This window comes from Oncorhynchus gorbuscha, linkage group LG23 (genome assembly GCF_021184085.1).
Source record: "Oncorhynchus gorbuscha isolate QuinsamMale2020 ecotype Even-year linkage group LG23, OgorEven_v1.0, whole genome shotgun sequence".
Classification (NCBI taxonomy): domain Eukaryota; kingdom Metazoa; phylum Chordata; class Actinopteri; order Salmoniformes; family Salmonidae; genus Oncorhynchus; species Oncorhynchus gorbuscha.
The window spans coordinates 54,731,684-54,756,600 of record NC_060195.1 but is presented as its reverse complement, the minus strand read 5'-3'; the positions used below and the strand labels follow the sequence as shown (position 1 = coordinate 54,756,600).

General features: G+C 43.0%; 1 protein-coding gene across 2 annotated transcripts; it reads right to left on the bottom strand.

The window, feature by feature from the left end:
• Positions 1-570: 570 nt before the first annotated feature.
• On the bottom strand, positions 571-24,521 carry LOC124011634 (signal transducer and activator of transcription 1-alpha/beta-like). 2 transcript variants are annotated; one of them, XM_046325090.1, is made up of 24 exons: positions 24,298-24,521; positions 17,834-17,961; positions 17,487-17,631; positions 17,226-17,321; positions 16,987-17,073; positions 16,787-16,865; positions 16,594-16,685; positions 15,533-15,684; positions 15,254-15,412; positions 13,644-13,736; positions 13,480-13,539; positions 13,253-13,364; positions 13,098-13,139; positions 12,671-12,754; positions 7,978-8,076; positions 7,647-7,782; positions 7,458-7,513; positions 7,263-7,354; positions 2,543-2,682; positions 2,261-2,449; positions 1,739-1,814; positions 1,471-1,591; positions 1,298-1,336; positions 571-938 (listed from the first exon to the last, which is right to left on the bottom strand). In XM_046325090.1, exons 2-24 carry the CDS (start codon positions 17,959-17,961, stop codon positions 903-905), a joined length of 2,313 nt encoding a protein of 770 aa, XP_046181046.1. In that variant the 5' UTR covers positions 24,298-24,521; the 3' UTR covers positions 571-902. The 2 variants fall into 2 exon arrangements, with proteins under 2 accessions (XP_046181046.1, XP_046181047.1); XM_046325091.1 differs by lacking the exon at positions 1,298-1,336.
• Positions 24,522-24,917: the final 396 nt, after the last annotated feature.

The window sequence follows — 24,917 nt, the reverse complement described above, 5'->3', positions numbered from 1 at the left end:
TCAAGATTATCTGGTCTGATGAAACCAAGAATGCCAAGTGTCACATCTGGAGGAAACCTGGCCCCATTCCTACGGTGAAGCATGGTGGTGGCAGCATCATGCTGTGGTGATGTTTTTCAGAGGCGGGGACTGTGAGACTAGTCAGGATCGAGGGAAAGATTAACGGAACAAAGTATAGAGATCCTTGATGAAAACCTGCTCCAGAGCGCTCAGGAACTCAGACTGGGGCAATGAAAAAGATATGAGAAAACAGTGAGGTTCAGGCTCTGTCACAACCGGCCGCGACCGGGAGGTCGGCCTAGCATCGTTAGGGTGGGTTTGGCCGGTAGGGATATCCTTGTCTCATCGCGCACCAGCGACTTCTGTGGCGGGCTGGGCGCAGTGCACGCTAACCAAGGTTGCCAGGTACACGGTGTTTCCTCCGACACATTGGTGCGGCATAGTTTTTCTTCACTATTATTCTACAATGTAGAAAATGGTAAAAAAATAAAGAAAAACCCTGGAATGAGTTGGCGTGTCCAAACGTTTGACTGGTACTGTATTTATTTCAATGATCAAATAATAAAGATATCATTTTAAAGATGGATGAGATCTCTCTTTATTTATTTTTTGGAGTCATTTAGTAGACGCTCTTATCCAGAGTGACTTACAGTGAGTGCATACATTTTCACACTTAACTGGTCCCCCATGACAATCGATCCCACAACCCCGGCGTGCACATTATCACCAAATTATTCATTGTGTAATATATATAATAATTTAGAAGTGTAATGTATATTTCTAAAACTGACTCGGTATTTGTTCTGGAACGTGACTACTGAAGTTCAAGGAGGGCAAAGGATGGAAATTAAAAATAGGCTTCAGTATAAAACTAAAAGATCAGGTCCCACATGTCTGTTGGCTCAGTTGCAGTCCAAGTCAGGTGTGTTCTCAAACATCTACAGAGGGATGGATAAAATGTCAACATGAGCAAAATGTGTTTATGGATGCAGAACTACCAGTGGCCAGAGGGACAAAATAAATGGCACCATGATGACATTGAATTTGCAATACACACATTCATTCCAATCTCAAGGGATTGAAGCATTTTTAGAGGATGTTTGCGTACTGGTTAGGAAATGTAGCAGACTACACACAATCATGCATACATGAGCCTCATGCTGAAAACAAAACAATTATACCGCAGGTTACTACAGTAGATACCAGTGATTATTTGGCACTATTGAAACATCGCCCACAGCCTGTTATTACTAGCAAAGACATGCTTATTCGGAGAAACCGGTACCATTCACAATACCTGAAAGTCTTCAGCTAAAAACGCTCCGAGATCAGACGTCTGAGGCAAGTAGGTATGATAAAGAACAACAATGGACATATTCGCAAATGAATGAATTGTTCAATTCTTAGTGTTTGGCATCAGACTGCAATTGAATTGAATTGAATAAACACCAGAGGGGAAGTTTTACTCACCACAGCATCAATTTCCTTAGGACCAGTCCAACACTGGAACACTGGTGCAACGCTCCTCTTCAGCTCTCCGAACACGTCTGGCGACATGGGCATCATGTTGTCTTGCAGTCTAGATGGGTGACTAGAACACATTGTGGAAACAACAGTTAAATCAGATTAGAAAATCATACTCAAACCAGACTATTGCAAATACAAAAAAGAATTTTATAGCATCTTTACCTTTTAACGAAATGAATATTGAGTATTATGAAGGATACTCGAGACTTACACTTCTGACACTGATATGAGTTCTGTCTTCATGTACCCTGTGCTGCTGGAACTCTCCACATCCATGGGCTCTGATGCTAAAAAATAACAAATGGTGGACCAGTGATATAAAGACCACTTGTCCCAGATCTGTCTGATCTATAGCCAACTCCTATGGTTGTTCAATGCTATACAGAGAAAATAGATTGATAGAGAGGTTGGTCATAAAACACAACCGCGATGGTCTACCAAACAGACATCCGGGTCCTTACAGGGGCTTTGTGTAAATCAAAAATAACACTATCGCTACCAAGGTGAATGATTGAGGAGCAAACTGAAGAGAGAAGAATTTTCAGCCACTTTGTGGGACAATGGAAGTAGATTTCAGTAATGCTTCTTTATCCTGGGACCACCCACACGTAAAATGTATACACGTATGACTAAATCGCTTTGGATTTTAAAAAAAGTGTCTGCTAAATGGCATATATTATTTATTATAATATTCACAGAGGATTGAAAAACAAAGTGGTCACTGGCTGCTTACCCTCTGAGGCCCTAGCGTAGTACTTTCCGAAGGACTTGTCTTTGGGGATGTCTGGGTAGAGGAAACGGAGTGGGTTCTCCGGGATGTTCTCAGCTGCCATCACCTTGTAGGTTCGGATGATGTCAGGCAGAGAGACTGCAGACAGCTCCTTCTTGGTGTAGGGCTCCACTGCATGGAATACAGGCTTATCTGTGAAAACACACACATCAAAATATATCAACCTTTTAATTGTAATTGGCTACAGGGCCGCTGTGTGTGTGGTGTGTGTTTTCACAGACTCACTGTATTGGTCGTGTTCCACCCAAGTGAATGTGATGGCTCCGTCTCTGCTACTCTCACTGAAGCGCAGCAAGAACGTGCCTGGACACTTCCCAGTCAGCAGGGCCTTCTCCCTCTCTTTACTCACAAAGCCCAGGATGCAACTGTGTGGGTGAGAAAAAAGGAAATAAACATTTCTTAACCTCTACGTTTATTTGACAGGGGAAATTCACATTGTCCAAAAATTCTGTAAATGTACAGTGCATTTGGAAAGTATTCAGACCCCTTGACTTTTTCCACATTTTGTTATGTTAAAGCTTCATTCTAAAAGGGAATCAATTGTTTTTTTACTCATCAATCTACCCCATAATGACAAAACAGAAGCAGGTTTTTAGAAATTATTACAAATAAACTGAAATTTGGCATTTGCATAAGTATTCAGACCCTTTGAAGCTCCTTTGGCAGCGATTACAGCCTCAAGTTGTCTTGGGTATGATGCTACAAGCTTGGCACACATGTATTTGGTGAGTTTCTCCCATTCTTCTCGGCAGAACCTCTCAAGCTCTGTCAGGTTGGATGGGGAGAGTCACTGCACAGCTATTTACAGGTCTCTGGTCTCTTCAGAGATGTTCGATTGGATTCAAGTCTGGTTCAGGTCCTGAGCACTCTGGAGCAGGTTTTCATGAAGAATCTCTCTGTACTTTGCTCCGTTCATCTTTCCCTCGATCCTGACTAGTCTCCCAGTCCCTGCCGCTGAAAATCATACTCGCAGCATGATGCTGCCACCGCCATGCTTCACCGGTGCCAGGATTCCTCCAGACGTGACGCTTGGCATTCAGGTCAAAGTGTTCAATCTTGGTTTTATCGAATCAAATTTCATTTGTCACATGCACTGAATACAACAGGTGTACCTTACAGATAAATGCTTACTTACAAACTCTTAACCAATAAAGCCGTTTTTTGTTCAAATACACCCCAAAAATGAAAGAAATAAAAGTAACAAATAATTAAAGAGCAGCAGTAAAAGAACAATAGTGAGGCTATATACAGGGGATACCGGTAGAGAGTCAATGTGTTAGTCTGGTTTGTCAAGGTAATATGTGCATGTAGATACGAGTTATTAAAGTGACTATGCATAGATAATAACAGAGTAGCACCAGCGTAGAAGGGGGGGGGGGCAATGCAAATAGTCTGGGTAGCCATTTGATTAGATGTTCAGGAGTTTTGTGTTTTTGGGGTAGAAGCTGTTTAGAAGCCTTTTGGACCTAGACTTCACGCTCCAGTTCCGCTTGCCATGCGTTAGTAGAGAGAACAGTCTATGACGAGGGTGACTGGAAGTCTGACAATTTTTAGGGCCTTCCTCTGACACCACCTGGTATAGAGATTCCTGGATGGCAGGAAGCTTGGCCCCGGTGATGTAATGGGCCGTACGCACTACCCACTGTAGCCGAGCAGTTGCCATACTAGGCAATGATGCAACCCGTCAGGATGCTCTTGATGGTGCAGCTGTAGAACCTTGAGGATCTGAGAACCCATGCCAAATATTTTACCCTGAGGGTGAATATGTTTTGTTGTGCCCTTTGTCTTGATCATGTTGAGGGAGAGGTTGTTGTCCTTGCCCCACGCAGTCAGGTGTCTGACCTCCCTATAGGCTGTCTCATTGTTGTCGGTGATCAGGCCTACCACTGTTGTGTCATCGGCAAACTTAATGATGGTGTTGGAGTCGTGCCTGGCCATGAAGTCATGAGTGAACAGGGAGTACAGGAGGGGACTGAGCACACACCCCTAAAGGCCCCCATGTTGAGGATCAGCGTGTGTTGTTACCTACCCTTAACACCTGGGGGCAGCCCGTCAGGAAGTCCAGGATCCAGTTGCAGACGAGGTGTATAGTCCCAGGGTCCTTAGCTTAGTGATGAGCTTTAAGGGCACTATGGTGTTGAACGCTGAGCTCTAGTCAATGAATAGCATTCTCACAAAGGTGTTCCTTTTGTCCAGGTGTGAAAGGGCAGTGTGGAGTGCAATAGAGATTGCATCATCTGTGGATCTGTTGGGTGGTATGCAAATTGGAGTGGGTCTAGAGTTTCTGGGATAATGGTGTTGATGTTAGCCATGACCAGCCTTTCAAAGCATTTCATGGCTACAGACGTAAGTGCTACGGGGCGATAGACATTTAGACAGGTAACCTTGGTGTTCTTGGGCACAGGGACTATGATGGTCCCACATCGGCTGCAGAGAGGGTTATCACACAGTTGTTCGGAACAGCTGATGCTCTCATGCATGTTTCAGTGTTACTTGCCTTGAAGCAAGCATATAAGTTATTTAGCTCGTCTGGTAGGCTCGTGACACTGGGCAGCTCTCGGCTGAGCTTCCCTTTGTAGTCTATAATAGTTTGCAAGCCCTGCCACATCCGACGAGCATCGGAGCCGGTGTAGTACGATCTTAGTTCTGTATTGACACTTCGCCTGTTTGATGGTTCTTTGGAGGGCATAGAGGGATATCTTATAAGTTTCTGAGTTAGAGTCCCGCTCCTTGAAAGTTGCAGCTCTCATGACTTCTGGTTGGGGTATGTACGTACAGTCAATGTGGGGACTACGGCATCAGTGCACTTATGGATGAAGCCAGTGACTGATGTGGTGTACTCCTCAATGCCATCGGAAGAATCCTGGAACATATTCCAGTCTGTGCTAGCAAAACAGTCCTGTATTTTAGCCTCTGCTTCATCTGACCACTTTTTTATTGACCGAGTCACTGGTGCGTCCTGCTTTAATTTTTGCTTGTAAGCAGGAATCAGGATAGAATTATCGTCAAATTTGCTAAATGGAGGGCGAGGGAGAGCTTTGTACGCATCCGTGTGTGGAGTAAAGTTGGTCTAAAGTTATTTCCCCCTCTGGTTGCACATTTAACACGCTGAAAGAAATTTATTTAAGTGTAAGTTTCCCTGCATTAAAGTCCCCGGCCACTAGGAGCTCCACCTCTGGATGAGCATTTTCCTGTTTGCTTATGGCGGTATACAGCTCATTGCGTTGGTCTGTGGTGGTATGTAGACAGCTACGAAAAATACAAATAAACTCTCTAGGTAGATAGTGTGGTCGACAGCTTATCATGAGATACTCTACCTCAGGTGAGGAAAACCTTGAGACTTCTTTAGATACCGTGCACCAGCTGTTGTTTACAAATATACATAGACCGCTACCCCTTGTCTTACGGGGATGAGGGCCTGTTCGGGAGTCTGGAGTAAATCCTTCTCGTCCAACTCAAAAAATTATTAGTCCAATTCAAGGTTTGTAGTCGCTGTTCTGATGTCCAGAAGCTCTTTTCGGTCATAAGAGACGGTAGCAGCAACATTTGGTAGGATTTTTTAAATATACAATGTGAAAAAAAAAAAATGCCACTGATGGTTAAGATCCAGTAAAGTGGCAGCCATCCTCTCCGGCGCCATCTTGTTTCTCATGGTCTGCGAGTCCTTTAGTTGCCTTTTGAAAAACTCCAAGCAGACTGTAATTTACCTTTTACTTAAGAGTGGCTTCCATCTGGCCACTCTACCATAAAGGCTTGATTGGTGGAGTGCTGCAGAGATAGTAGTCCTTCTGGAAGGTTCTCCCATCTCCACAGAGGAACTCTGAAGCTCTGTCAACGTGACCATCGGCTTCTTAGTCACCTCCCTGACGAAGGCCCTTCTCCCCCGATTTCTCAGTTTGGCCAGGCGGCCAGCTCTTGCAAGAGTCTTGGTGGTTCCAAACTTCTTCCATTTAAGAATGATGGAGGCCAATCTGTTCTTGGGGACCTTCAATGCTGCAGACATGTTGGTACTCTTCCCCAGATCTGTACCTCATCACAATCCTGTCTAGGAGCTTTACGGACAATTCCTTCAACCTCTTGGCTTGGTTTTTGCTCTGACATGCACTGTCAAATGTGGGACCTTATATAGACAGGTGTGTGCCTTTCCAAATCATGTCCAATCAATTGAATTTACCACAGGTGGACTCCAATCAAGTTGTAGCAACATTTGAAGGATGATCACAGGAAACACGATGCACCTGAGCTCAATTTCGAGTCTCATAGGTCTGAATACTTATGTTTTTATTTTTAATACATTTCTGAAAACCTGTTTTCGCTTGGTCATTATGGGGTACTGTGATTGACTAGGATTTTTGTTGAATCCATTTTAGAATAAGTCTGTAAAGTAACAAAATGTAGAAAAGGGGAAGGGGCCTGAATACTTTCCGAATGCACTGTACCTGATTCAGCCATGTGTGGTCCCTGGTAAGTCCATTAGAGCTAGCAAGAGGAACGCGCAACTCCGTTCTCTTATATCGAGGCGGAGTTGAGTTTTAATAACTGGTCGCGGGATTTGCTAGCAATAACATTGAGACACCATCAATTGATTGTCGTAAAAAGGTAAATTCTGAAAACGCTCACCTGTACCTATGTTTGTCCTATACAACTACGGTGTGCTGAAATTCATACTTTTAATACAAACCTTTATCGAATGCAAAAACCAACTTTTTCCATTTTTACAAGAATCGACTGATTGTGACTCAATGCTGTTGCTACCAAATTTCTCAACCAGTTATCAAAACAACTCTGCCTCTCGATATAAGAGAACCGAATTGAGGGTTTGTCAGCTAATTAGAGCTTAACAGTGTAGTTGTTTGCTTTTGTGCTGAGAAATTGCGGCTATAGACACCATTCTGCTAACACAGATAATGATAATGTTCAACCGACTGATAAAGAACTAACTCACCCATCGTTCCACAGGGACAGCAGGTGTCTCTTGATGAGGTCCAGGATAGCTTCGATCCACAGCCAGAAGGGAAAGCTCTTCTCACTGAGACTCTACAGTAGACAATGTGTCTTCAGATGTCTAGATGGATTACTAGGTCCTTCTATATTACAACTGTAAAGATGTTGTATTCTGTATATTGTAGTCATGACCTACCTTACAGAACTTGGTCCAGGGGATAAGGCCCTCAGGATTCCTCTGTGCTTTCTGGCCTGTTAGAAAATCTATCTAGGTTAACCTCATCATGAAGTATCGGGAGTTTGCAAATCAACCAGCAACGTTATTAGAAGTATGGTAACATAACAAAAGCCAATCCCCCCCCCCCCTAACCCCATCATGACTCACCCAGTAGTTTGTCGGCCAGCATGCCTAGCTGCTCTTCATTGAGTCCCCTCTTGGTGACAGAGGAGAACTGCCAGCTCAGCACCTCAGACAGCTGACCCCAGGACGCTGCAGGAGGGCTCAGGAAGAACTTCAGGTTCTGGGACAGACCAGGGAAAACGAACGAGACAGAAAAGGAGAGCAGTGCGTTTGTGTACTGTCAATTTTTAAAAAATCTGATTTAGACTGGCTAATGCGTGGGCCTTCTGAACAGGTCTCTCTTGCAATGAGATTTGATCTCAATGCAAATAACATGTATACATAAAGATTCAATTGAATGAATGCATTGTACTACCTTGGGCTCGCTGGTCAGCATGTTGTACCACAGGATGGAGGCCCAGCCACTGGGCAACTGGCTGACGTTGGAGATGACCACGATGGGCAGGGAAATGGTCTAAGAAGGACCAGAGGCCAGAGAAAGTCAACTTAAATAAGGTCAGAGTGCTGTTGGACCTTATGAAAATGGGAGTGTAGGCCTAATATAAATAGAAGCCAGTTCAGATAGGGAACCTGAGTCCCCGCCTCAGCTGTGATTGCTAGTATGCGTTTGCTTCTTTTGCAGCATTGACGCTGCTGCTGTAACTAGCCGTTTCTCACTATGCTGCGTTTTTCTGATATGAATTTTCTTTGTGAATGCTTGCTAGCTGTGGTTGAACCTCATTCAATATGCTCATATGGCATGTCTGGCTGCGAGGATCAATCCACGTCGCTGCTCTGCTGTTGTCAATAGCGGCTACAACTAGCTAGCTCGTAGATTTGTCTCGGGAGTATTGTATACTTTATTTGTTTTTATTTCCAATGCCAGTATCGGGCAGGGTCTGTGCGCTCGGTTAACACCCCATCACATAGAAATTGACTCGCCTATACAGGAGGAAGTAGCCTACACTAGCCTTTATGCGTCGATATACAACGAGTACCAATGTTGTCTTGATGACCTGAGCAGGTTGGTGCTTATCACGGCGATTTGATAGTATTTGGTCTCATGCGGCCGCAAATTTGTTTAGCGCAGCAATCAATCTAGATAGTAGCCTATTATGTGTCGCGCGGGACACCAGACCGCTGCAAGTCACTATAGTATCAGCTATACATTTACGGTGTCTTCCAGTCACATTAGCTAGTGTGACTTGCACCGGCAGTCACACTTATAATTCCGTACATATTCTGACTGTAGGTTAATCATTCTGGAACCTTCCCTTATACATTTAGCTAAAAACACTCAATTTAACGTGCAGGTCTAAAATAGTGTGCAATTATAGCTATACTTGCCGCTTCTGTTCTGAGCTAACGAATATGCAGGCATATTTCAGTATCTATTTGGTCTATTTCTTCTTGTTATCAGGTCATCATCCATCTTCTCTCAGGGCTTACCGGTATATATGTTAAGACAGCTCAGCTCAAGTAGACTATATTGTAGAACTAGGTTTTAGATGATCATGTCACTCTCCCTTTGCACACTCGTGCATGCACCTGCATGTTGTTTTATGCTATGTGCGCAGCCTAATCAGGATCAACCTTGCCGCTACTCTCATGGCCTACGGAAAAGCCTCGCTCCCTCCCTCAGTAGCACAAGTTTGAGTCCAAGTTAAGGCAAAAGTGTTGTAGTTGCATTGCACCTTTCCAAAGGCGGCCCCGTATGATGGCTTTATGGGTTCTTCAGTCTGAGATACACTAAGTGCTCCTTCCCTTTAATCTTGCATTATCTCTTAAGTACTGTTTGCATTATGGACACTCACATTTTAACATCTAGGGGTCAAGGGGTCTGAATACATTCTGAAGGCACTGTAGCTGCAGGTGGTTGACTGGCTCATACTGCTTACGTTTGCTTGTTAGATAAAAATATCTCCTTATGCTGACCCGTCAGATGATTACTCATCTAGTTTCAGTGTGAGCACCCGGCGGTGCGTCTCCAGGGCGGTTGGGTCCGTACTGCTTACGGTTGCTAGTTAGATAGTATACTTGTCCTAAGATAACAGCTCACCTTGCCTCAAGCAAGGGTACCCAGTGTCATATTAGAACTATAGTGGCTTGCGAAAGTATCCCCCCCCCCCCGGCATTTTTCCTATTTTGTTGCCTTACAACCTGGAATTAAAATGGATTTTTGGGGGATTTGTGTCATTTGATTTACACAACATTTTGAAGATGCAAAATATTTTTTTATTGTGAAACAAACGAGACAAAAAAACAACAACTTGAGCATGCATAACAATTCACCCCCCCCAACCAAAGTCAATACTTTGCAGAGACACATTTTGCAGCAATTACAGCTGCAAGCCTTGGGGGTATGTCTCTATAAGCTTGGCACATCTTGCCACTGGGATTTTTTCCCATTCTTCAAGGCAAAACTGCTCCAGCTCCTTCAAGTTGGATGGGTTCCTCTGGTGTACAGCAATCTTTAAGTTGTACCACAGATTCTAAATTGGATTGAGGTCTGGGCTTTGACTAGGCCTTTCCAATACATTTAAATATTTTCCCTTAAACCACTCAAGTGTTGTTTTAGCAGTATGCTTAGGGTCATTGTCCTGCTGGAAGGTGAGCCTCCGTCCCAGTCTCTGGAAGACTGAAACAGGTTTCCCATATTCCATCCATTTTTTAAATAATGGATTGAATGGCGCTCCGTGGGATGTATTTGATACACTGCCGATTTTGCAGGTTTTCCTACTTACAAAGCATGTAGAGGTCTGTCATTTTTATCATAGGTACACTTCAACTGTGAGAGATGGAATCTAAAACAAAAATCCAGAAAATCACATTGTATGATTTTTAAGTAATTCATTTGCATTTTATTGCATGACATAAGTATTTGATCACCTACCAACCAGTAAGAATTCCGTCTCTCACAGACCTGTTAGTTTTTCTTTAAGAAGCCCTCCTGTTCTCCACTCATTACCTGCATTAACTGCACCTGTTTGAACTCAGCTTCATAACAAAGGGGTGAATACATATGCACGCACCACTTTTCAGTTTTTCTTCCGTGGCCTCCAACTGCTCTTAAACGCTAGTAAAACCAAATGCATGCTTTTCAACCGATCGCTGCCTGCACCCTCATGCCCAACTGCATCACCACCCTGGATGGTTCCGACCTTGAATATGTGGACATCTATAAGTACCTAGGTGTCTGGCTAGACTGCAAACTCTCCTTCCAGACTCATATCAAACATCTCCAATCGAAAATCAAATCAAGAGTCGGCTTTCTATTCCGCAACAAAGCCTCCTTCACTCACGCCGCCAAGCTTACCCTAGTAAAACTGACTATCCTACCGATCCTCGACTTCGGCGATGTCATCTACAAAATGGCTTCCAACACTCTACTCAGCAAACTGGATGCAGTCTATCACAGTGCCATCCGTTTTGTCACTAAAGCACCTTATACCACCCACCACTGCGACTTGTATGCTCTAGTCGGCTGGCCCTCGCTACATATTCGTCGCCAGATCCACTGGCTCCAGGTCATCTACAAGTCCATGCTAGGTAAAGCTCCGCCTTATCTCAGTTCACTGGTCACGATGGCAACACCCATCCATAGCACGCGCTCCAGCAGGTGTATCTCACTGATCATCCCTAAAGCCAACACCTCATTTGGCCGCCTTTCGTTCCAGTACTCTGCTGCCTGTGACTGGAACAAACTGCAAAAATCGCTGAAGTTGGAGACTTTTATCTCCCTCACCAACTTCAAACATCAGCTATCTGAGCAGCTAACCGATCGCTGCAGCTGTACATAGTCTATTGGTAAATAGCCCACCCATTTTCACCTACCTCATTCCCAAACTGTTTTTATACTGTTTTTATTTATTTACTTTTCTGCTCTTTTGCACACCAATATCTCTACCTGTACATGACCATCTGATCAGTTATCACTCCAGTGCTAATCTGCAAAATTGTAATTATTCGCCTACCTCATGCCTTTTGCACACATTGTATATAGACTCCCCCTTTTTTCTACTGTGTTATTGACTTGTTAATTGTTTACTCCATGTGTAACTCTGTGTTGTCTGTTCACAGTGTTATGCTTTATCTTGGCCAGGTCGCAGTTGCAAATGAGAACTTGTTCTCAACTAGCCTACCTGGTTAAATAAAGGTGAAATAAAAATAAATAAAAACATTTTGTATAATTTCTTGAAACAAGTTATTTTTTTATTTCACTTCACCAATTTGGACTATTTTGTGTATGTCCATTACATGAAATCCAAATAAAAAACTATTTAAATTACAGCTTGTAATGCAACAAAATAGGAAAAACACCAAGGGGGATGAATGCTTTTGCAAGGCACTGTACAAGACATACGTTGCACAGCGCATTCTACACATGGTTCATATTCACACATTGTATAGTCTTGTAATGGTAGGATGACCTAGCTGGTCTATTTGATCATGTCTCAATGGCACTTTCTGCAGTAGTGACACATAGTGTGTATGGTGTATGGTTCTGCTGATTTGGGGGATTGCTATAGCATGTAGGTAATTTTATATATTAACGCTTTGCTTGTTGCAGTGAGCTCCCCTGATGTAACAGAGCCTATATCGCCACGACTTGAAATATTTATTATTTAATAAATGGTTAAACATATTTCTACGTGGTGTTTGTTTTCTGAAATAAAGTGAAGCCAGATCAGAAAAGGAAGCCGAGTGCCCGCTTCAGCATCAGCTGAGATGGCACCAATTAGATGCTAGTAACGATCCCCGTCACCTCATTTTTAGTGTTCTATTTAAGATGACTGATTCTGCTAACACATCCTGCTGCCTGCATCCTGCTAGTATCCGTTTGCTTCTTTACTCCCACCATCACCCCAGCCTCGACCTGTTAGGTTCTGTTTTCCTGCTTGTAGGTCATTTTAGATATTGACGCTTTGTATGGGCAGTGAGCTACCCTGAAGGAGTAGAGCCTATATCGCCACGACTTGCATTATTCATTCTTAAATCAATTGTAAAAAATATATAGAAAAAAATTATACTTGGTGTTTCCTTTCTGAACTATATTTCAGACCACTTACCTCTAGCTTGAGCTCCAGACCTGACTGGTTGAGTTCAGACTCAAAGCAGATGCAGTGCAGCTCCTCTGTCACAATGAGAGGCCCCTGGAATAACATGGTCAGACAGAAACACATTAGGGGCTCTGTCCCAATTGTCTTGCCTTCCTCCGAAAGTCTGCACTTGTTCACTTCCCTGATTTGAAAGGAAAATGACTGGTATGAGAAATACGATGGAAACTCCCTCCGAACCATACCAATTTAATGCTTTAACATATGTGGGAAGTGGTGAACAAGTGCACTCTTCAGGAGAAAAGAGATATCATTGTGACGCACCCTAGGTCTCAGTGCCACGCTGTACTTAGCACTTTTCGTATCTATCGGAATGAATTGACTGTAACTGTTCACCTTGTCATTATAGGACAGTCATATAACCCAGGTAATATCTCACCTCATTTGTTCTGTTGCCGGCTACTTTCTGCTCTTTCAGTTGCTGTGTTGAGACCAGAGAATAAACTGTAAGGAGTGATGACAGTGCAGGTCCAAATGGAAAAACTCATTCAGATGTAATGCCCTGTATGCCATTTGTAAATGGTGCCAGCTTACCAAATGGCGAAACTCTGCAGCCAAGCTTCCATTTGACTCCTCCATATTCAGAACTTTTGTGTTGGTGCCCAATATGTTGAACTTACGAAACCCTTTCTTTTCTGTAACGTCCCTGGAGAGAAAACGCAATGTGCATTCCTTCTTTAGTTATGTATTCACGTCACAAATTCAAGAGAAGAGCATAACAACACACAAACACATATATTCTACCACACTCATCCACTTACTTGTCAAACAAAGCTTTCACTTTGAGTTGATAATTGAATTCCTGGAGCTTCACCAGAAATCTAGAGAGAAAATGCAAATCAAAACTCAACCAGGTCTGGACGGATTCATAGGAACTACTGACGGGAGGAACTACAGACGGGAGGTGCTGTTGTGTTGTGCTTACCGGAGCTTGACAGTGAACTGCACCTGTGTCTTCAGCACAAGAGGTCTCTGTGGATGTGTGGGCATACAGGGCTGTCTCTCCACCACCAAGGAACTGAGAAACACCATAGACAAAAGGAATTTAGAGGGGATATACTGTATAGAGGCATTTAGATATTATTCAAGAACAAATGGGTAGAATATACAGTATATATACACTACCGTTCAAAAGTTTGGGGTCACTTAGAAATGTCCTTGTTTTTGAAAGAAAAGCACATTTTGTGTCCATTAAAATAACATCAAATTGATCAGAAATAATGTGCAGACATTATTAATGTTATAAATGTCTATTGTAGCTGGAAACAGCAGATTTTTTAATGAAATATCTACATAGGCGTACAGAAGTCCATTACCAGCAACCATCACTCCTGTGTTCCAATGGCACGTTGTGTTAGCTAATCCAAGTTCATAATTTTAAAAGGGTAATTTCTAATTCGAAAACCATTTTGCAATTATGTTAGCACAGCTGAAAACTGTTGTTCTGATTAAAGAAGCAATAAAACTGGCCTTCTTTAGACTAGTTGAGTATCTGGAGCATCAGCATTTGTGGGTTCGATTACAGGCTCAAAATGGCCAGAAACAAATAACTTTCTTCTGAAACTCGTCAGTCTATTCTTGTTGTGAGAAATGAAGGCAATTCCATGCGAGAAATTGCCAAGAAACTGATCTCGTACAACGCTGTGTACTACTCCCTTCACAGAACAGTGCAAACTGTCTCTAACCAGAATAGAAAGAGAAGTGGGAGGCCCCGGTGCACAACTGAGTAAGAGGACAAGTACATTAGAGTGTCTAGCTTGAGAAAAATACACCTCACAAGTCCTCAATTGGCAACTTCATTAAATAGTACCCGTAAAACACCAGTCTCAACGTCAACAGTGAAGAGGCGACTCCGGGAAGCTGGCCTTCTAGGCAGATTTGCAAAGAAAAAGACATATCTCAGACTGGCCAATAAATATACAAGTTTAAGATGGGCAAAAGAACACAGACACTAGACAGAGGAACTCTACCTAGAAGGCCAGCATCCAGAGTTGCCTCTTCACTGTTGATGTTGAGACTGGTGGTTTCCATAAATGTGGAAAAAGTCAAGGCGCCACTATAGACCCGGGTTCGACCCCGGGCTATGTCACAGCCGGCTGAGACCCATGCGGCGGCGTACAATTGGCCAAGTGTCCTCTGGGTTAGGGGAGGGTTTGCCCTGCCGGGATGTCCTTGTCCCATCACTGTCTAGCGATTCCTTGTTGCGCCCGGGAGCATGCACACTGACTGCGATCGCCAGTTGTACGGTGTTTCCTCCAACACATTGGTGCGGCTGTCTTCTGGGTTAAGCGAGCAGTGTGTCAAGTAGCATTGAGCCTTGGCAAGGTCGTGTTTCAGAGGACGCATGGCTCTCGGCCTTCGCCTCTCCCGAGTCCGTACGGGAGCTGCAGCGACGGGACAAGACTGTAAACTACCAATTGGATACCACAAAATTGGGGAGAAAAAAAAACAAAAAAACAATAAAATAATAAAAAACACCAGTGAAAAACACAGAATGGGCCTTTAACATTGGAATACAAATGTGGTGTCACTCACTGTTCTAGGAGGTTCCGGAACAGTGTCAGGGCCCGCCCCTCCAGGAAGCCTTTCTGCTGTTTGATTGGGTCGTTGTCGTATGTGTACTTCTGCTCTAGTTCCTGGAGCTCCTTCAGCTGCTGCCTCACCTGCTGCAGGCTTTCCGCCACCGCTGTGAACCTACAGGGGAAGAAGAAGATGAAGCCGAATAAGAAGAATACTTTATTTGTTGGGTTCCTAAATTCATATTTTTGCTTGATCAGACAAGAGATGCCCGGAAGAATGAACTAGCCTCCTCACCAGTTCTGCAGTTGGTCCAGACATGCGTTGGGTGGTCCTCCGATACAGGAGATCTGCTGCCTCTTCTTCCACTCCGCCAGCTCATCTGAGATCAGGTCTGACTGGACCGCCTCGGCCATGTTGAGCACCTCCGCCAACTGGCCAACCACTTCCTGTGGGGGAAATTAAGTAAAGTCCCATGCACACATTAAGGAACAGTTATTATCTACTCTTCAACGTGAGTAGGCTGGTTATTGCTGGATAATACACTAAGGGCGTTTTCACATATAGTTTTGAGATATAGTTCTAATCTATTTGTTACTTTGTCTTTTCCCCCCTATTTGATCCGATTGGTTTGACATTTCCAAATGTCAAACGAACAAAAAAAGTCCTCAACAAAACCATGTGTCCATAAAAGTCATTTGTTTAAATGCTCACGTTAAATCCATCTCTGATTATTCTAAAGCATCACTTGTGTGTCCCAATCTTCATATTACTTTCGCTTTGGTCTTTCAACAACACGCGGGAGGAACCGTAGCGCAATAGCTGCTCTAACTGCAAGGTGAATGGGCTATATTCAGCTATACCCCGGTATAGCCCCCGGTATAGCCCCCCGGTTCCCCTAACCTGCATTGGATGCACTAACGAATGCGCTGCTACTCACAAAATGTTTCAGAGACCTCAAGTGATGATGCTGCGAGCATGAAATAAAATGCTGTCAAACAATCAAAAATAATGCTCAACCTCTTTTCCTGTGTTTTGACTGACTGCATTCTAACCTGAAGCAGTGTACGAATTGAATTGGACCGAGACCACCCTTTTTGAGTGAACCCCTGTGCATTGTTTAGTGCCCTCCCAAGTGCGGATATAATGTTCACACTAGTCCAAAGAACCAAACCAAGGGGGTAAACGCATCAAACCAATTTGGTGTGAAAGCCCCCTTAGTCACAACTCACATGTTCTGAATGACTAAAATACATGTAGTTTTAGTGGTGATTGAGGCGTAAACAAAATCGGTTAATATTCACAGTACAATGTCATGATAAAACGTCACCGTTTAACCTCATCCTGACCCCTCTTACCCCTCTCTTGATCTTCAGCTTCAAACACATCTCTGCAATCAGCAGCTTCTCGTGTTCCAGCTGTTTCGGTGTCAGCCCGTTCACTTCATGTTCTAAAGTGGGAGAAGGAAAAACATTCACTTACTGACTATACTTGAAACACAGATTCCTGTAAATAGATGATCTACTACAGATAGAGAATAAAACACCTCACCTCTGTTCTTAAGAGTATTTTCCTTAAAGTCATGCTCGTCTTGAAGGTATTCCAGAGACTTTACATTCTGATCCGCTTCCTAGCAAGTGAGATAAACGTGTTGGATCAGATAGATGGCAAACCTGACATGCATGAACACGTGCTGCAAATCACTGACTGAATCAACATATACGTAGTATATGATGGAAACGATCACTCACCTGAACCTTGTTTTTCATGTCTTTGACTTTGTTGTCCAGCTTTTGTTTCTCCAGAACCATGCTAGTCTGTGTGTTTTCTCTGTCGGTCTGAGAAGAAAATACTGTTCATTTAACCTCACAGTTAAAGCATGTAAACGCTCCAATATACAGTTATGTATCACCTACAATATCTGACAGGGTGGATAGTGTGGTGATTTTGTTAATTACAATGCATGTCAATAAAAGTCAATGTAGGGCACCTCTATGCTTTTGGCAGCAGCCAGAATCTTCTGCTCCTCCTTCAGGTTTCTGGAGATGATCATGGCCATGTGAACGGGGTCCTCCTGAAAGTGGTCCTGTGAAAGTGTGTACTTTATTACTATAAATCCCAAAAACCATTCAGACACTGGGGTCATACCCAGAATAATACTAAAAAAAGTTATTATACATCATTACTGTAGCATACAAGCACTACAGTATGGAAGGCCGCTGGCACAGACGTGACTGAGCTCATACTATACCTGGAGGTTTCTCTTGATCTTGCGGATGTTGTGTTGTAGCAGGAAGTTGTTTTCCAGGGCGAAGCGGCTGTGTTGATCATCCAGCTGGGCTAGGAGGTCATGGAAACGTACTGTTGCTAAGGAGTCCTGAACAGCCACATTTTCCCTACAGGGTTTTAATCACAGGGGAAGAGATCGGATGAAGTTATGTGAATAGATAACAGTAGAGAGATTAGAGCTTTATAGATCCCTTATACAGCAGCGTCTCAGCATCACTAAAATAGAATGGCATAGATCCAAATATAGTAGAATAGAATCTTTATTTATCTATTAAATACAACAGACTCTCTCCTCCCGTCACTGCATACCAGTCAATGCTCTCAATCCACTTGCTGAGGTACTGTCTGATGTCCATGGGGAAGGAGTCATCGTAGAGCTGATCGACCTGCTCCAGGTATTTCGACTCCAGTAGTTGCAGCTGGCACCACTGGGCCATCTGATCAAGGAGGAGTAACAGTGAGTTATGAAATGAGGCAATGAAATAAATGAAGATATTCATATTGTCTAAGATTGAGACAGGAACTACTATAACATTGATCAATGCACCTGGTAGCAATAACCGTTAGATTTGAGACGTGTATTTGGTTACAATAAGGCCTGTATCAGCTTGCTGTTCTAGGTAAAGGTCCTTCCAGACCCCTTTAGGTGATGGCCCGTAGCAAGCGACAGGATCTGCTTAAGTTTTCGAGATGATCGATCTCTGTCGAGGGAGGAGCTGGTTTTTACATAGTGTGTTTTTTTCCCCTTTTTCTTCTGAACAAACGTTTAAATACATACCTTTTATGTTTGCTAGAGTACTAAACTCAAAAAGTGTGTACTATTCATGGTACTCTCTCTGCTGATCACATCTGCCAGTCACATTGTCCGTATCTAAAGTACTAGACATCTGGTGATATCTCGAGAGCAATCTTCGTCCGACAAAACTGCTATCGGGTATCAAGTCTATTTATTTTGAACTATTTAGTTATAGAAACATGAGACTGTCAATGCAAGCTGTAAAAAGACTCCCAACTTAGAAAACAGCAACCGTAGTAATATAGCTAGCTTGCTAATAAGAAGATATGTTGCTAGCTAGCAGGAGCAGATAGTGTAGGTTTATCACTAGCTAGCATGTCATTCCGGGAGTAATAATTCAAGGCCACAAAAATCTATTGGACAAGTAGTGTACATCTAATACAGTCATCAAGGCAGGCCCCACTAATTTAATTCATACTGACAAATATGAAATGCCACATTATCCCTGTCAATAGCTGGACTAGGATGATTGCAGAGCACCCTGCCTCAGACTGTCAGAATGTTCATTTTCTAGCTCACAAAATACATTCCTTTGCTGTGATGATTGATTTGATTAATTCTGGTCTCTCACTTTATCTATTCAGCTCTCATGAGTCCTGCTCCCAGAGATCAACCAAGTGCTATTCACCAAGCATGGGCTGATTCACGGACCTGTGAGGAGAACCATCCTACTGCAGTTTGAACTCGCCCTGCTGTCTCTATTTAGACATTGGGACCACATATGCCTGTTGTCTTTTCTTTGTGGATTTTGTCTTGAGCATTTTAGAGTTGAAGAACACCCACCACAGATACATGTGCTTGTCCTGCCGTCAGTCACTATTTAGACATTGAGACCACATGTGTATTTGCCTGTTGTCTTTTCTTTGTGGGTTGTCTTACACAGTCCAAGTACATTTTGGAGTTGAAGAACACCGACGACAGATGCACCTGGTTGTTTGAACATTTCAAATTCAATGTAGAATCAGTTTAACACATGACAAAACAGACCATTTTACTATTGTAACATGCAATGGGGAGAATTATATTGTTGTCGTCAGCAGCCCAGGCTTTTGCCATAGATGGTAGAGCTCGCGTCTCTAGACCACACAAGTTTTAGATTGCATTCTGCTAAGGTACTTGTCTCTCTCTACATCGGTTATCTACATTAGTGACCAGGGTGGGGTCTTTGATACGCCTATGGGGCCTGGGGACACAAATGCTCTTAGAGAGAAGGGGTAATACCGAATCATGCATTGACGACAGTTCAAGTCTCTAGCAGAGGCTCGGGCTTCTGGCATAGATGGTAAAGCGCTCATGTATGGACTGCAACATTGTAAGATTGTTCCCTCCACGGTACTTAATATAGACTACATTGATTGGTAGGTTACACTAGATTTAGATACTTCAAATACTCCCTAAGCCACCTTCGCTACTTGTCTCCATAGTCAATAAATGGTGAAAAACGATTTGTGATGATGTGCTTTGTTCAAATGTATATGCATGAAACGAACATTACCGGAAACAATGTCTCACACTAGATTTTGGCATCGTCAACTTTTAGAAGGTTAGTGGGAAGGTTAATCATTTAAACCACCTAAATATTATATTCCAATGCATCCAACATTATGCAGCTCAGCGTTCAACACCACAGTGCCCTCAAAGCTTATGACTAAGCTAAGCACCCTGGGACTAAACACCTCCCTCTGCAACTGGATTCTGGACATCCAGATAGGCTGCCCCCAGGTGGTAAGGGTAGGTAACAACACATCTACCACACTGATCCTCAACACAGGGGCACCTCAGGGGTGCGTGCAAAGTCCCCTCCTGTACTCTTTGTTCACTCATGACTGCATAGCCAAGCACGACTCCAACACCATCGTTAAGTTTGCCAACGACACAACGGTGGTAGGCCTGATCACCGACACGACAGTCTATAGGGAGGAGGTCAGAGACCTGGCAGTGAGGTGCAAGGACAACAACCTCTCCCCCGACGTGATCAAGACAAAGGTGATGATTGTGGACTACAGGAAAAGGTGGGCCGAGCACGCCCCCATTCTCATCGATGAGGTTGTAGTGGAGCAGGTTGAAAGCTTCAAGTTCCTCAGTGTCCACATCACCAAACACACCAAGACAGTCGTGAAGAGGGCACGACAACGCTTATTTCCCCTCAGGAGACTGAAAAGATTTGGCATGGCCCTCAGATCCTCAAACTAGTTGTCGACTGATTAATCGGAATGGCCGATTAATTAAGGCCGAATTCAAGTTTTCGTAACAATCGAAAATCTGTATTTTTGGACACCAATTTGGCCATTTATTTTTACACCTTTATTTAATCTTTATTTAACTAGGCAACACATTCTTATTTTCAATGACGGCCTGGGAACGGTGGGTTAACTGCCTCGTTTAGGGGCAGACCGACAGACTTTCACCTTGTCAGCTTGGGGAACCAATCTTGCAACCTTACAGTTAACTAGTCCAACGCTATAACTACCAGCCTCTTGTTGCACTCCACAAGGAGAGTGCAACAAAAAACAATCCATCAATCATAATCACTAGTAAACTACACATAGTTGGTGATATTACTAGTTTGTCAAGCATGTCCTGCGTTGCATATAATCTGGCTGAGCATACAAGTATCTGACTGAGCGGTGGTAAGCAGCAGCAGGCTCGTAAGCATTCATTCAAATAGCACTTTTGTGTGTTTTGCCTGTAGCTCTTCGTGGTGCGTCAAGCATTGCGCAGTTTATGACTTCAAGCCTATCAACTCCCGAGATGAGGCTGGTGTAACCAATGTGAAATGGCTAGCTAGTCAGCGGGGTGCGCGCTAATAGCGTTTCGAACGTCACTCGCTCTGAGACTTGGAGTGGTTGTTCCCCTTGCTCTGCATGGGTAACGCTGCTTCGAGGGTGGCTGTTGTCGTTGTGTTCCTGGTTCGAGCCCAGGGAGGTGCGAGGAGAGGGACGGAAGCTATACTGTTACACTGGCAATACTAAAGTGCCTATAAGAACATCCAATAATCAAGGGTTAATGAAATACAAATGGTATAGAGGGAAATAGTCCTATAATTCCTATAATAACTACAACCTAAAACTTCTTACCTGGGAATATTGAAGACTCATGTTAAGAGACCACCAGCTTTCATATGTTCTCATGTTCTAAGCAAGGAACTTAAACATTAGCTTTCTTACATGGCACATATTGCACTTTTACTTTCTTCTGCCAAAACTATAGTTTGTTAACAAGACATTTGTGGAGTGGTTGAAAAACTAGTTTTAATGACTCCAACCTAAGTGTATGTAAACTTCCGACTTCAACTGTGTTATATATATATATATAAATAAAATAAAAAAAAAGACTAACCTTTTTCAGGGCCCTGTCTTTCAGAGATAATTTGTAAAAATCCAAATAACTTCACAGATCTTCATTGTAAAAGGTTTAAACACTGTTTCCGATGCTTGGTCAATGAACCATAAACAATGAATGAAGATGCACCTGTGGAACGGTTGACACTAACAGCTTACATATGGTAGGCAATTAAGGACACAGTTATGAAAACTTAGGACACTAAAGAGGCCTTTCCACTGACTTTGAAAAACACCAAAAGAAACATGTCCAGGGTCCCTGCTCATCTGTGTGAATATGCCTTAGGCATGCTGCAATGAGGCATGAGGACTGCAGATGTGGCCAGGGCAATAAATTGCAATGTCCATGCTGTGAGAAGCCTAAGACAGCGCTACAGGGAAACAGAATGGACAGCTGATCGTCCTCGCAGTGGCAGACCACATGTAACAACATTTGCCCAGGATCAGTACATCCGAACATCACAACTGCGGGACAGGCACAGGATGGCAACAACAACTGCCCGAGTTACACCAGGAACGCACAATCATTCCATCAGTACTCAGACTGTCCCCAATAGGCTGTGAGAGGCTGGACTGATGGCTCGTAGGCCACACTGCTCGTTCTGTGCATGATTTCCTGCAAGATACTGAGTGCTACTTTTGATTTGGACCCCGCCTTTGTTTAGGGACACATTATTCAATTTCTGTTAGTCACATGTCTATGGAACTTGTTCAGTTTATGCCTCAATTGTTGAGTCTTGTTATGTTCATTCAACTATTTACACATGTTAAGTTTGCTGAAAAGAAACACAGTTGACAGTGAGAGGACGTTTCATTTTTTGCTGAGTTCATAAATATATATACACACACACATTACTGTTCAAAAGTTTCGGGGCACTTAGAAATGTCTTTGTTTTTGAAAGAAAAGCATTTTTTTGTCCATTAAAATAACATCAAATTGATCAGAAATACATTGTAGACATTGTTAATGTTATAAATGACTATTGTAGCTGGAAACTGCTGATTTTTAAAAATGTAATATCTACGTAGGTGTACAGAGGCCCATTATCAGCAACCATCACCCATGTGTTCCAATGGTACTTTGTTAGCTAATCCAAGTCTATCATTTTAAAAGGTTAATTGATCATTAGAAAACCCTTTTGCAATTATGTTAGCATGACTGAAAACTGTTGTGCTGATTAAAGACGCAACTAGCCTTCTTTAGACTAGTTGAGTATCTGGAGCATCAGCATTTGTTGGTTCGATTACAGGCTCAAAAACAAAGGACTTTCTTCTGAAACTCGTTATTCTATTCTTGTTCTGTGAAATGAAGGCTACACAACGTGAGAAATTGCCAAGAAACTGAAGATCTCATACAACGATGTTTACTACTCACTTCACAGAACAGCGCAAACTGGTTCTAACTAGAATAGAAAGAGTGGGAGGCCCCGGTGCACAACTGAGCAAGAAGACAACTACATTAGTGTCTAGTTTGAGAAACAAATGCCTCAAGTCCTCAACTGGCAGCTTAATTAAATAGTACCCTCAAAACACCAGTCTCAACCAACAGTGAAGTGAAGAGGTGACTCTGGGATGCTGTCCTTCTAGGCAGAGTTACTCAGAAAGAGCCATATCTCAGACTGGCCAATAAAAATAAAATATTTAAGATGGGCAAAAGAACACAGACACTGGACAGAGGAACTCTGCCTAGAAGGCCAGCATCCCAAAGTCACCTCTTCACTGTTGGTTGAGACTGGTGTTTTGAGGGCACTATTTAATGAAGCTGTCAGTTGAGGACTTGAGGCATTTGTTTCTCAAACTAGACAATAATGTAGTTTGGGGCGGCTGGGTAGCCTAGTGGTTAGAGTGTTGTTCAAACCCCCGAGCTGACAGGGTACAAATCTGTCGTTCTACCCCTAAACAGACAGTTAACCCACTGTTCCTAGGCCGTCATTGAAAATAAGAATTTGTTCTTAGCCGACTTGCCTAGTTAAATAAAGGTTAAAGAAAAAATAAATAATTGACGGTACCACGTTAAAAGTCACTGAACTCTTTAGTTAGGCCATTCTACTGCCGATGTTTGTCCATGTGCTCGATTTTATACACTAACGGGTGTTGCTGAAATATCCGAAACTACTCATTTGAAGTGGTATCCACATACTTTTGGTGATGTGTATTTATCCACCTTCAGTCTTTGGGAGATAGTTATATCTGTTCAAGGCAGCAGCTTGAGGTTGGCACAAGAGGATGTGTTTACATCGAAAATAGAAGCAGGCCATTGGCTGCCTTCATCACGGGGGAAATGTATGAGAGTTGTGATTGGTTCCAAGTTTAGCAGTTCAGCAAATTTGCCTGCGCAGACTTGAAATGCTGTTTTTTATGCGAAAATGTGCAAGAATGGAAGGTGCCAACACATTGTATTGTCACCATAAGCATGTTTTACCGTCATATACAAAACATCAGCTCCTCCCTCGACGGGGATCGCGAAACTTCACGTTTTTTAGCTTCAGACCACCACCTAATTTTCCCGTTCTCAAAAAAAGGTCCTTCCTCGTTTCAAAACACAGACTGCAAGTAGTTGATTTCCTTCTCATTTCTAATGAGATGATATAGAGGCTGTCATCAACACTATAGATTATAATTATAGATCGCCTTACCTTTTACTTTGCCTATGGACAACAAATCACGAACTAAAGACTTGAAGAGATTATGGTTTCCTGTTGCAGATCCGCTGCAAAAGTACAATCAGGTCACTTACAACAAACAGCGTAACCAAATATATATTTAAAAACTAATCTTATGGTTCTAGCTGTAGCGTTATAGTCTGATGATGACGCCCATATGCAGAAGAATGTCTTCTCCAATAGGAGTTTCGCATATGATCAGGGTTACTCAGACTCTTTTTCGATAGCCAATCAAGACGCAGACTTTGCTGCAAGACAAAACCGGGCAGGGCTGTTCCGATAGATTAACAACCTCCCATGATGTCCTTCGCCGTCCATTTGAAGTATTTTCGTGGATATTAGAAGACAATGGTCAAATTCAGTTTTCATTAACTGTAATCAAAGATAGATTACATGTTTGTATTTGTTGACGCGTCCGCAAATTTCCCCAAAACATGAGCAAACCATCTAAAGCAAATACAATATTATCTGCTGCCGTTCAGAAGGAGGAGGACACCCATCAGAACAGCCAAGTGTTTACCACGTGTTTTCAGGGAAAGTGAAAGTCGCTGGAGCCTCTGCTGAAACTGGGGAAATGGGCATGGCCCGATTTA